Source organism: Cervus canadensis, chromosome 25 (assembly GCF_019320065.1).
Source record: "Cervus canadensis isolate Bull #8, Minnesota chromosome 25, ASM1932006v1, whole genome shotgun sequence".
Classification (NCBI taxonomy): Eukaryota; Metazoa; Chordata; class Mammalia; order Artiodactyla; family Cervidae; genus Cervus; species Cervus canadensis.
Window position 1 is genome coordinate 15015631 of NC_057410.1, and position 12180 is coordinate 15027810.

At 40.7% G+C, this 12180-nt stretch overlaps 2 protein-coding genes across 15 annotated transcripts in view; both read right to left on the reverse strand.

The window, feature by feature from the left end:
• Nucleotides 1–9235, reverse strand: part of KIF21A (kinesin family member 21A) — a 174022-nt gene extending 164787 nt beyond the window's left edge. For 10 of the 14 annotated variants that reach the window (XM_043446803.1, XM_043446801.1, XM_043446811.1 and 7 more), the window contains exon 1: nt 8878–9065. In XM_043446803.1, coding sequence (XP_043302738.1) covers nt 8878–8921 — 44 coding nt within the window. In that variant the 5' untranslated portion in view covers nt 8922–9065. Of the gene's footprint in view, nt 1–8877 lie in introns of all 14 variants that reach the window. The other 4 variants (XM_043446807.1, XM_043446812.1, XM_043446802.1 and 1 more) reach the window with 2 other exon arrangements.
• On the reverse strand, nt 9001–9915 carry LOC122427831 (basic proline-rich protein-like). Its single transcript, XM_043447548.1, has 2 exons — nt 9856–9915; nt 9001–9561 (listed from the first exon to the last, which is right to left on the reverse strand). The coding sequence occupies exons 1-2, from the start codon at nt 9913–9915 to the stop codon at nt 9001–9003; spliced, it is 621 nt and encodes a 206-aa protein (XP_043303483.1).
• Nucleotides 9916–12180: the final 2265 nt, after the last annotated feature.

Below are 12180 nucleotides of genomic sequence, written 5' to 3' on the forward strand. Positions count from 1 at the left end.
AGTCCAATCTCAAAAACTAAAATTTTTACTACACACTAAGAGATCCAAAGAGTAGGGAATAAACTTTAAACTATCCTTGATTTAGCCCGTGGGTGGGCTCATGATGCCCACCTCGCTACACCCAAGTTTGAACAACTTGGTTTTCTTGCTCTTATTGAAGTAGATGGAAGTATATAGCACCCAAGTACATTGACCCTAAGATTAAATCCTGAATGGCCTTCATTTCAAATCTGGTCATGCAAATACCACCTCGTTTCAATTCAGTAAATCCAATGTCCTTCAAATGTTCTAATAGTGCTGCCAGTATATTAGCATCTTTTTTTTTAAATGTCAGATATTCTCTCAGGTTGGGGGACATTACAAGTCAAACAGTGAAAATCATCATACTGTGTATACCTCTCACACTGGAATTTTAGAGAGAGAATCAGATAAATAAATAAATAAGGCCCCAGAAGGCAGAAATGTCCCTGCATAAAGTCTAGAAAGGCTTCAAGCAGAGGTGGGATTTAGGGTATTTTCTGGATGCAAGGCCAAATGTATAGCCAAAATGTGTTGCATCCTTTATCTCCTTCTAAAGTAAGGATAGAAGGGACTGATGTTATTTAAAAGTTTAAGAACCACCTTTCTAGCAAAGTAATTCTCAAAGTGTTTTATTTTTAAACCACTCAAATGTCTACCTCAGCTCCAATTTCAGATCCCAGTAAATATACCACACTGACCCTACTCTATCTCCTTCTTTCCCCACTCTCCAGTCATCCCCCCGACAGTGAGGTTGTCACTATTAATGGAACGTGCTCTAATCATCAAATCTATTGAGGTAGGGAAAAAAATTTCAGAACCAAGGTGACGGCAAAAGGAGAAGGCCACACGTCCCAGGCCTAGCATTCACCAAATTCTATTTACATGATTAATACTATTTCCAAATTAAGCTACCCAGATATTGTATTTCTGTGGTTGTTAAAGCATTAATGTGGTACATGCATATGCTGAAATCAGTCTGTTTTAACAATTTTTATAACCTAGTGTTGGCATTTTTTCACACTTTAATATAATAGGAACCTTAAAATATAACCTGGATTTCTACTCCAGGGATCCCTCTCTCTCTGACTCTTGAGAGGTCCTTCTTGGAATCATTGGTCTAGTTTCTAGAATTGAGGCAATCATAAAGCCAAAATAAAGAGCACTGAGATGGGGTGGGCACTCATTTAAATGTTAAATTTAAACTTTTAAAAGGGCACTTGAGGGATTAAAACTGTAGTCTACAAAATACAAATTGATTATATTTCTGGAACATTTGCCAGCAAAACATGAAATCCTAAAAAATCCAAAGTAACAGTCAACAAAAGACCTGAGCTGATAGCCGTGGGACCTCGAGCAATTCCCTCAATTGCTCTGGGTCTCTGTTACCTCAATTATCTTGAAGGGGCTTCATCCAGCTAGTTCCTTCACGGTCCCTTTCAGTTTTAAAATCTACTTCAAATCCAATAATTACAGAGGTACTTAAAGTTACGTTCAATATATAAATGTCTAATAATTTCAAAGCAAAGGAATCTCAAATATAATTCTTAAACATTAAGAACTATCTCATAATAATTGTAGAATTTCATCAAAATGGTCCCATTGGCTGTGTCATTTGCTTCAAATAAAGCCTGAGCCACGAGAAAACTATTTTAACACCCAGAGAAGATTAAATAGTTAATCCACTGGGAAACCAAGTTCAAAGACAGAATTCACAAATCCGCTCTCCAGAGAGAAGCATTAAAAGTAACAAACATCCATTTTATTTTTAATAAAATCATTTTAATGACACACCAAATACAAATGATACCATCTAGCATGCATTTTCACTGATGTGTCTTCCTTCCTAAATCTGAAACTTAGTTTCATATCTAATGTTGACAGAAAATAACAATTTATAAGTCAAGGTCACATAGGTGAGCTATAACATGTCTTGGGGAAAACTATCCATAACAATGGATATTTCAAGTTCATTTCTTTGAGGAGAAATGGATGAGAACTGGAAGACTGGGTACATTATGTAATTAACTACCAAGATAATTTCTGCTTTCATGGCTTCACTAAACTGGAATTTCTAGTGCATCATTTACAAACCCATAATTATGCATCAAAATATTAACTAATTAGCAGGTAAGAGGGTAAGAGCTCAAGGGGTAGTAATAATTAGACATGAAATCTGAACTTCTGTGGAGTTCCAAATAACAATCAGGCCTCCCACACTATAAACTTAATAAACTTTATCTGAAGAAAAAGTATCAACTCATATTTAAATAAACAATTTCACTGACTTTAAGCTCACATCATCCACAAGTCTCCTCTGTTTCATTTCCTTTACTTTATGATCCAAATACAAAGACATACAAGTAAGGCACACATATCACATATACAAAAATAGAAATATCTTTCTAATGCACAGGCTCTGGAGTCCAAATTTTGTATGACATGTGCTTGTAAGCGGGGCACAATTTCTGTTTTTTAAGTCACTGTCCTTCAGGAAAGTATGAACTAAAAAAATGCTATTGAAGAAAATAAGGGACAGATAAAACTAAACTAATTTCTAGTTTGTGCTACTGATATGTTTTGTGTTAGATTCAACATAGTTTGTGCACTAAAAGAGCCTCACATTGCCTGGTCTAAGCTCCATGAAAGTGGGAACCATGTCTGTCTTGTATGTTCTGTGTCCTCAGTAGTAGGAAAGTGTTCTGCACATAGTAGGTAACATAATAAATATTTGATGCATGAAAGGAGGAATAAACAAATGATCGAACAGCAGATAACCATCTGTTTCCATAAAATATTTCTAAAAGCCTTGCTTATCTGTCTCTACATTCTGTAGACATTAAATTGTTTCAAATTGTTTTAGCTTGAAAGATCCTTATTGCATTGGCATTAATATGTGAAATATTTTGAAAACATTTGGAAATATTTTTAAGAACAAAGAAACAGATACCAGAAGCCTGAGTTTGAGTTCCATTTCTGATATTTAGTGGCTGAGAAACCTTGAACAGGTCACCTAGTATCTTTGAAACTCATTTTTCCATCTGTAAGATAGGGATAATATCTGTCCAGCCCACCTCATACGGTTTTAATGTATATTAAATAAAATATTGCATATTTGTATTACAGCCAGAATTGGACAAAGAGACCACGAAAGCCGAACAGTTTCCTCTTAAGTACCAGCAGTACCTACAATAAATATATTGTGGGAAAGTCAAGTTTAAAATGTTAAAATAGTTCCTTCCTATCAATAAAGAGGCAGCACAAGTGCCAACAGCTTGGCTAACAACAAAAAAACATAAATTTAATATACTGCATATGGAAAGGTCTTACAACCCTTAATACCTCAACATGAGGAAAAAGAAAAGTCCGGGAGGTCACATTGCAAATCAGCACCAGTGATGGACTCAAAACATCATTTACAATCCAAACAGCATTTAAGCTAGCTGAGCAATGTCACTTCTTAAAAATGCTGTAGTAAGGTAAAAAAGACAGCAAATTAAACAACATTACACACTAATCCAAACTTGCTGTCAAGGATATGTCCTGTTCTCTGCCAAAGCTAAGCAAAAAATCTTAGCTCACAACCGCATAGACAATGACGTGAAAACACAATGGTCCTGTCTGTGTCTCCATTTTCTTTCAGTTCCTCTTGTATTTTGAAAGCTACAATTCTTGGGGGGAAAGTTTCAAATATTATATCAGCATCAGACGTGCAAAGTATGAACTGCTCAGACTTCTTGCTTGGCCCCACAGTAGGTGCTTGGCAGAAAACACTGTACTTTCCTTCACATCATTTCATAAAGTTCCAGATTTAGAATTCAAAATGTTTGAGCTCAAAATGTTAACTGAATGGTTCAATTCAGTATACTACTTAGGTGATAAGAATAGAATATACACTAAACCTCATTGCTCATCTTTGTAGACGGCATCTATCAGCTTCCTACGTTTTCTAGGAAGTCAGTTACCATCAACCTATTACCCAGAACTTTCTATACCTATGCAACCCAGAGGGAAAAAATGTTACTGTTAAATCAAATCTTACATGGATATACGTGCATAGATACATATATGTGTGTGTTTATATATACAACCACTCTAAAAACAGACACCCAATATTTTGGTATTTTCTTAATCTACAGAAAATTCCAGATCTATGACGTGGTGGTTGTGAACAGTTTTTTGGTTTTTCACTTTTTTATTGGAGCCCAGTTGCGTTACACTGCTGTATCAGTTTCTGCTCTACAACAAAGTGAATCAGCCATACGTATAAATCCCCTCTTTCGGGGATTTCCTTCCCTAATTAGGTCACCACAGAGCGCTGAGTACAGTTCCCCACGCTATAGGGTGGGTGCTCATTAGTTATCTATTTTATACACAGCAGTGTGTATGTGTCAATCCCAATTTCCCAATTCATCCCACCCCCTGGCTCCCCCTTGGTATCCATATACTTGTTCTCTACATCTGTGTCTCTCTTTCTGCTTTACAAATAAGATTATCTATACCATTTTTCTGGATTTCACATATATGCATTAATATGTGATATCTGTTTTCCTCTTTTCTGACTTACTTCACTCCGTATGACAGTCTCTAATCCATTTATGTCTCTGCAAATGATACAATTTCATTCTGTTTTATGGCTGAGTAATATTTGTGAGCAATTATTTTCCTATACTCTTTCTCACATTTTTAAAAACCTGTAGAGCAGTACTATTCAATAGCAATATTATGGCAACAACATTATATTTAATTTTAAAATTTCTGGTAGCCACATTTTAAAAAAGGAAAAGTAGATGAAATTTAACATTTTATTTAACTCAACATATAAAAATACTATCATTTTAATATGTAATCAATATAAAGATCATTGATATATTTACATTCATTTTCTCACACTGTCTTTAAAATCAAATATATATATATATATTACACAGAAAATACATGTGAATCTGGAGACTAAATTTCCATCAGAAATACTTTATAAGTATTTAGATTTGATAAAATTTACAGTTAAAAAATAGGTCCATATAACTACATTGTTCCAGGCATACCCACAAGCTTTCAAAAAACTAAATGGACAGTTTTTAAATTTAATTAACATTAAATAAAATTTAAAATTTAGCTTCTCAGTAGCGTTGAAACCAAGCAACCCTTCAGCGCCTTCCTGGGGTCAGAAAACCCCACCCTGTGTCACCAGGCTCTTGTTTGCAGAAAAGTTTTAGCTGTCCCCAAGTTCTTAAGAGCATATTTAATCAGAGTAATGCAGACAGAAAGGAAAACAGTCAAGCAAGACAAAGTACTAACAGTTCTATTTGTATTAAAACTAAGTCAAAGGCCATTAGTTCCTCCACAAGGGCGATAGATAATACTCTGAGCCACATCTCTGAGTGGTTTTACAGATACTAAAACCCTCACCAAGTGGAAGAAGTTAACCTCATGCTGACCACAAGTAGGTAGACCCCACACCAGTTGGAACCAGAAGGATGATGGTGTTAACTCCTGAAATACCAAAATGTTAACTCCTGTTACCTCACCACCAACCAGTCAGAAAGATACCCAAAAGCTGACCCGGCACCCTATGACCCTGTCCCTCACTTTACCCTTAAACACCCTTCCCTGAAAGCCATCAGGGAATTTACATCTTTTGAGCATGAACTGCCCATTCTCCTTGCTTGGCCCCAAAGTGGGTACCCTTCAATAAGTTATCCTCTACTTCACCACAACCTGGTGTCAATAGATTGGCTTTGCTGTGTGATGGGAGAGTGAAACCAATTTTGGTTTGGTTACAGCATTAATCATAATTTGAGTGTTCAATACCCACATGGGGTTGCATAGTGGCAGAGGAGGGTTCTAAATCCACATCTACCCAGTGAAACAAAGATACCCTGCAGAACACCTCCATGCTGCAGTGCTAAGTTGCTCCAGCCATATCCCACTCTAGCCCACCAGGCTCCTCTGTCCATGGGATTTCCCAGGCAAGAATACTAGAGTGGGTTGCCATTTCCTTCTCCAGAGGATCTTCCTGACCCAGGGTTTGAACGTGTATTTCTTAGGTCTCCTGCATTGGCAGGCAGGCTCTTTATCACCAGCGCCAACAACATCTCAGATATACTCTACCCAAAGGCATTTTTCAGAAATTGAATTTAAAATGTTCTCTCGAAATAGGAAATTTTCTATTTAACTTCTTTTTCCAAAGGTCATATAATAAGACCCATGCACTTATTTTGAGAAACCTAAAATACAGTCATCAACTTTAACACATTGGTAAATCTCCATATCCGATAAAACACAAAGACCTCTAGGACACTGCATTTACACAAGTACAGCCAACTTTCTATTACTTGTTATTACATTCATTGAAGGGTAAAAGTTAATCAAGTGTTCTGATCATTTGTGTCTATGTCTTGATTTATTTACCCTGCTGATAAAGTCTATCACAAACTGGAAAGAAAGACTGGAGGTCACTGCAAAGATTTAAAAATTGGGAAAAACAGTTTAGGTAAGTAAGTTCAGGTTTCCCCTTTCTGAGCTCTCTCTTTTCTAGAAATATAAGGCATAAAAATCCTGTCAAAGTCATTCATTTGTAATTAAACTAGTTCAGAACCAGGAAGAGGCAAGCGACCTTAAGCTAAGTAAAGGTTTGCAAAGGATGTTCTTGCCTCTCACCTGTATAGATTTAGTGGTTAAGAATTTGAGCTCTAGAGTCAAGCTGTCTAGAGTTAGAATGCTATTTCTGCCACTTGCTACCAGTTTAACTTGGGGAAGATCACCTAATCCTTCTATGTCTCACCTGTAAAATGGCCATAATAATAACAGACCTAAGTCAAAGATTGTTATGAGAAATAAATGCAATTTCATAGCATATAAAACATCTTAACACACAGCACTGATCCTGGCACATACTGTGTGTCCAGTAATTATTTCTCTTTTTAGCTCAGAGATTAGGATAGAAGAGATAGAACTTAATTTCAATAAATATCTGTTGTAAATGGAAATAAATGTCCATATACTTTATAAATACAGAAGTGCTATCTAAGCTATTCTTACCCTATGCAAAGTAAGTTTAACCAGTGAATCTATTCAATGTATTTAATAAAAATAAAATAGACCCTCAAAATATGGCTTACGTCACAACGTGTTTTTATAAAGCCTTTCTCCAACAAACAGACCCACACATATTTCCTTTTTAAAAAGCTAATATGCATACCAAAAGCAAATATAAGTTATTTACCTGTCAATATCACTTTGGGGTGATTCATTATTCTGTTCATCTCCATTGCAAGCAGCATCAGTTTTAACAGCGTGGTCAATAAACTACCTTATGATATTCTACAGAATTCACAGATAAATATATTAACTCTGTAACAGCTTTTCCTCTGATAGCCAATTTTTTTATTTTCATTACTATTTTATTTTCCTTCTTCACCTTCTTTGACCAGACCTGCTAATTAACAAAACTGCTTCTTATTGAGTTTCCTCTCTTTTTCCTTCCCCTTCCTCTGTGGTGGTAGAGTCACTAGTAAGTGTTAAAAGGCCAAAAGAGAGATAGCAACAGTAAACAGGAGAAACCACTAATCCAACAACTGAATAAAGAGCCCTAAAATAACCAGAGAGGCCAAATTAAAACTTCAAAAGTTTTATAACAGGTGATTCTAAACAGTCGTAAAAATGTCACCTCCATGGGTGGTTATCTTCTGGCCTGTAAACGGGATGAGAAATATCTTTGAAATTCATCTTATTCTTTAGATTGATTAAAATACAAAGTATATATAAAACTACCATTTCTATAACTAACAAGATTTGTCACTAAAATAACTATTGAAATGCTGACATGATAGGATAAGAACAGCTTTTCAGAAAGACTACAAGGGCGGAGAATTTTTAAAAATAATTTCTCAGAGAAAACATTATTTTTATAATCCTATAATGTGTACATAAAGAGAAATGAATTCACAGTAAAGTACCAAAGCTATAAAAGAAACGCACTTATTCTACCATGAAGCCTTCATTAATATTTCAATGATGATGTTGCAATTTTCCATGAGCTCCGCTTCTCGATACGTATCAAAACAATCCAAATTACGTTCGATTCTCATGTATCTGTCCTTGACCAAATTACAATTTTGATGTATCCAGCATTTAAAAACTCACACTCGGGAATGTGTAATTTTGTATTGTAACCACCCTGCTGAACCTCAGGATGTTTCTTTTTCACCACTCCCTCATGTAACCCTTCCACTTACTGAAGAGTCTTCCTTCTACAGACTGATCACCAGTGAATTTTCCCTTAAATATAATATCCCTTGCAACGCCAGAAATGTCTTCAACACCCACACCCTGGTGCTATCTAGTCCCCGCCGGTGCTTAACAAGACGCGCATTTATTTCCACAGAGATCTAGACCCCCGCGGCTGGCAGCGCTGTGCTGAGGCTTTGTCTCCTGCCTCCGAAGGCCGGAGCTGCAGGTACCCGTGAAGACAGTCACGTTACAAACACAAGAAGCGCACCACAACCCCGGAGAGAGGCAGCTCCTCTGGGCAAAGCCCGACAGGCGATCGCCCAAGGCGGCCAGACCTGAGGCAACTGTTCCTGGGGTGCGCGACCCGGAGGGGGCCCCCCGGGACCCGGCGCCGCGCAGCCGCCCGTCACCTGCAAAAGACAGGGGGCCGAGGGCGCTAGGTTCTCCGGCCAGCACCCGGCCTCGCGCGCCAGGCCGGCGGGGACCCGCGGGCTCGGTGTCCAGAGCCCCCGGGTCCCCGCGGGGCGGCTCCTTAGGTCTCCGCAGCGCGGCGGCCGGGACCCCGGGTCAGGGCAGACCCTCTCAGCGAGCCCGCAGCCCGCCCTTCGCCGCGTCCGTCCTTACCTGACAGCCACCCGCACCGAGCTCTCGTCCGGGGCGCCCCACATGCCGGCGGCGAGCGACAGCCGGCTCCCTGGGACTCTGCACCGCAGAACGGAGGCGCCGCTGCAGCCGCGGGGCTCGCGCTCAGGAGGCTGGAGCTGCAGGGGGCGGTCGGCTCACCTCCGCCGCACTCCAGCCATGTTGGGCGACTGAATGGAAAGGTGGCGGCGGCTCGGAGGCAGGCGGAGGCGGTGATTCACTGCTCGCGGGCGCCCGCCCCTTCTCCCCAGCTCGGCCCCCAGGACTGGGGCGGAGACGAGGCGCGCTGAATGGCGAGCTCGGCGGTGGCGGCGGAGCCAGCAGGCCGCCGGCGGCCTGCTGCTGGCCGGGTGAGTGCGCCCTGCCCCCTCCGATGGGAACGCGGCCTGCGGGCGGCCGGGCTGAACCCTCCACGCCCGCCTGGACTCTCCCGCTGCTGGCCCGCACTGCGTCAGCGGCGGCCGAGCTGCCGGCCCCACCTATAGCGCGGCCCGGCCCGCGCCCCGCCCTGCCCTCGGTGGGCACTGCCAGGCGCTGCTTGCCGGGAGGCGCATGGGGGAGGGATGCCGGCCGCGGGTTGCCCACGCCCCGGGGTGACGAGCCCGGCGCCCTTGCAGGCTGTGAGAACGCCGCGGCTAGTGCCAGCCCTGCTGCAGTCTGCGCCTTCTAAAAGCAAAGCTTGCAATCTGCCCGCTGCCGCTCTGTTTCGCCTTTGTTTCCACCCTTAGCTTATTGTCCTCTCTGCAACTTGGACTCTGACCCTTATCCCCAGCCCCCTCTGAACGCCGTCCTTCCCAGGAGTCAGGCATTCAGACTAAACCCAGCTCCCTGGTTTGGCCACTGCCTCTGGGCAGCGGGGTTGTTCTGCAGTCCATCGCCTGTGGGATGTGGTAATGATTGACTCGAGACCCTTGAATGCCTTTCTGTGAAATCCTTTCTACTCTGGTCAATGAACTGCACCCTGGTACTGCCAAGAGTCCCCAGAACTGTATATCCACCAGGACCTGCTTTGTAGTACATCCTTCTCAACGGACTTTCTTTCCCCTCTAGCCTTCAAAAAGCACCTCCCAATCCCGTGATTATATCAACATTGACCCACTGTGATTTCTGCTTGTGGCTATTGTTCTTCCCCATGCCTTTAGATAGCTTTGTAGAAACAGCCTTTATTAACTTTGCCACACAGTTATCTTTTGTGGGTTGCCCCATATATATACATGTGGGGGGGGGGGGGGGGGCTTCATATGAAACAGTATAATACATTAAATGGCTCCACCCAAATAAAGACAGTGGCCCAAGTACCAACAATGGCACATGTAATCATCCTTATCAGAGATACAGCAGCGTGGGTCGGGGCAGTGGCCCACACTGGGACATACAATAAGTGTTGAGTGATCTTAAGTGAAGGCCTGTGTGATATGTAATAACAGACGTTTTAAATTTATTCCATCCCTTGACCTCAATACTCTTCTGAGTCCTAACAGACATATAAGTAGGAAGTCAAGCGGGCACAGATGGTGAGTATCTTGTGCAGATCAAACTGGTGGCAAAGCTCTCCACTGGCCGCCCTCTGGAGAGCTTCCTTTCCTTCAATGTTTTGTCTGTCAACAAATCAGAGCACGATTTTCTCCTTCCCTGGCAGTCCCACATTTGGGTGGATCTGGTCTGGCCACCTTGCTTCTTTGATTGATAAAAGCTACAAGGTAGGCAAGTAAAGCCAAACAAATACAGCAAGAAAACTGAAAAGAAATGTATAATTTAAAACCTTTTTATTAAAAAAAAAACAACTCATTTAAAATAGCAGTAGTACATTCATATCACAAACACAAGTGTCACCGGGAGCTAGACAAGTAATGTAAGTAAGTGGAGCAAGCAGAGTAAGAACTGTGCTAAAATAGAGAACATAGGCTTCTTACAAAAGTAACATCCTTCTTGGCTCTGGTCAACTGGAATGCAGACCCAATGCTGCCAAGCCTTTTTGCTGATATGTTTGTTACTTCTCAAGAGATAGAGAAAAGTAAGACTTTTATGTGAAAATTCCTTAGTTTTAAACATCAATAACTAATTCAGCACTATATTTGCATACTATGCAAATCAATCAAAATAGGTCTGGGGCCAACTTCAATCCCAGGCCATCACTTTGGAAAAGTGAAAGTGAAAGTCACTGTAGTCCATGGAATTCTCCAGGCCAGGATACTAGAGTGGGTAGCCTTTCGCTTCTCCAGGGGATCTCCTCAACCCAGGGATCAAACCCAGGTCTCCCACTTCACAGGCGGATTCTTTACCAGCTGAGCCCAAGGGAAGCCCAAGAATACTGGAGTGGGTAGCCTATCCCTTCTCCAGCAGATCTTCCCAACCTAGGAATCCAACCAGGGGCTCCTGCATTGCAGGCAGATTCTTTACCAACTGAGCTATCAGGGAAGCCCGCATCAGTTTGGAACTTGCAGTGAAATTATTAACACCAGTAATAGCTGTGTTGCATATGGATTATGTTGCATATGGATTATGCATATATATGGATACATGTTGCATATGGATTCAGGAAGAGGTAACATAAAAATTCAAATTCCTATTGTGATTGAGTCAGTATTTTTCTCCCAAATTTCAACATTTTTAAATCAACTATATATTTTTTATTTGCTTCAGAGTCCTTATGTCTGCTATAACCCCTTTCCTTTTGAATCTTCTAATTAATTACCTTAAGTTGAAGAAGATTCTGAGGAAAGAGCTTCTAACATAAGAGTAAAAATTCCTTTCCCAATTATTTACTCAATAAAGATTTAATAAGTGACTGCAATATGCATGCGATGCTGGGCGCTAGTTATATGGAGAGAATTAAGACTGTCTAACAGTTTAGTTCAGAAAGACAAATTTGAAAAGCTATAAGTGCAATAAAAGAAATAATGAGAAAAGTATGATAAATTCCATCTGGAAGGATGAGGAGTTCTTTCAGGTATAGACGACTCAGGATGATCTCCCTGAGTCCACTATTGCATCCTCACTGCAAAAAAGAAAAAAAAAAAAATGATCTCTTAAAGCATCAGTCATCTATGTTATTCCTCTGCCTGAAACATTCCAATAGCTAACTAACACAAATAGAATGAATTCTTCTAGATTCAAAGCTTTTCACACTCTGGCCTCTCCAAACTCTAAGCTTATCTTTTGCCATTCCAAATTTTAAAAACTACTTTTTGGTGAAATTAGCCTTTTTTTCTTTTTCTTGAAAACAGTTTCTTTGCCTTAGGACATTTGCGCTAACTGATCCCTCTACCGGAAATGTTTTTTCCC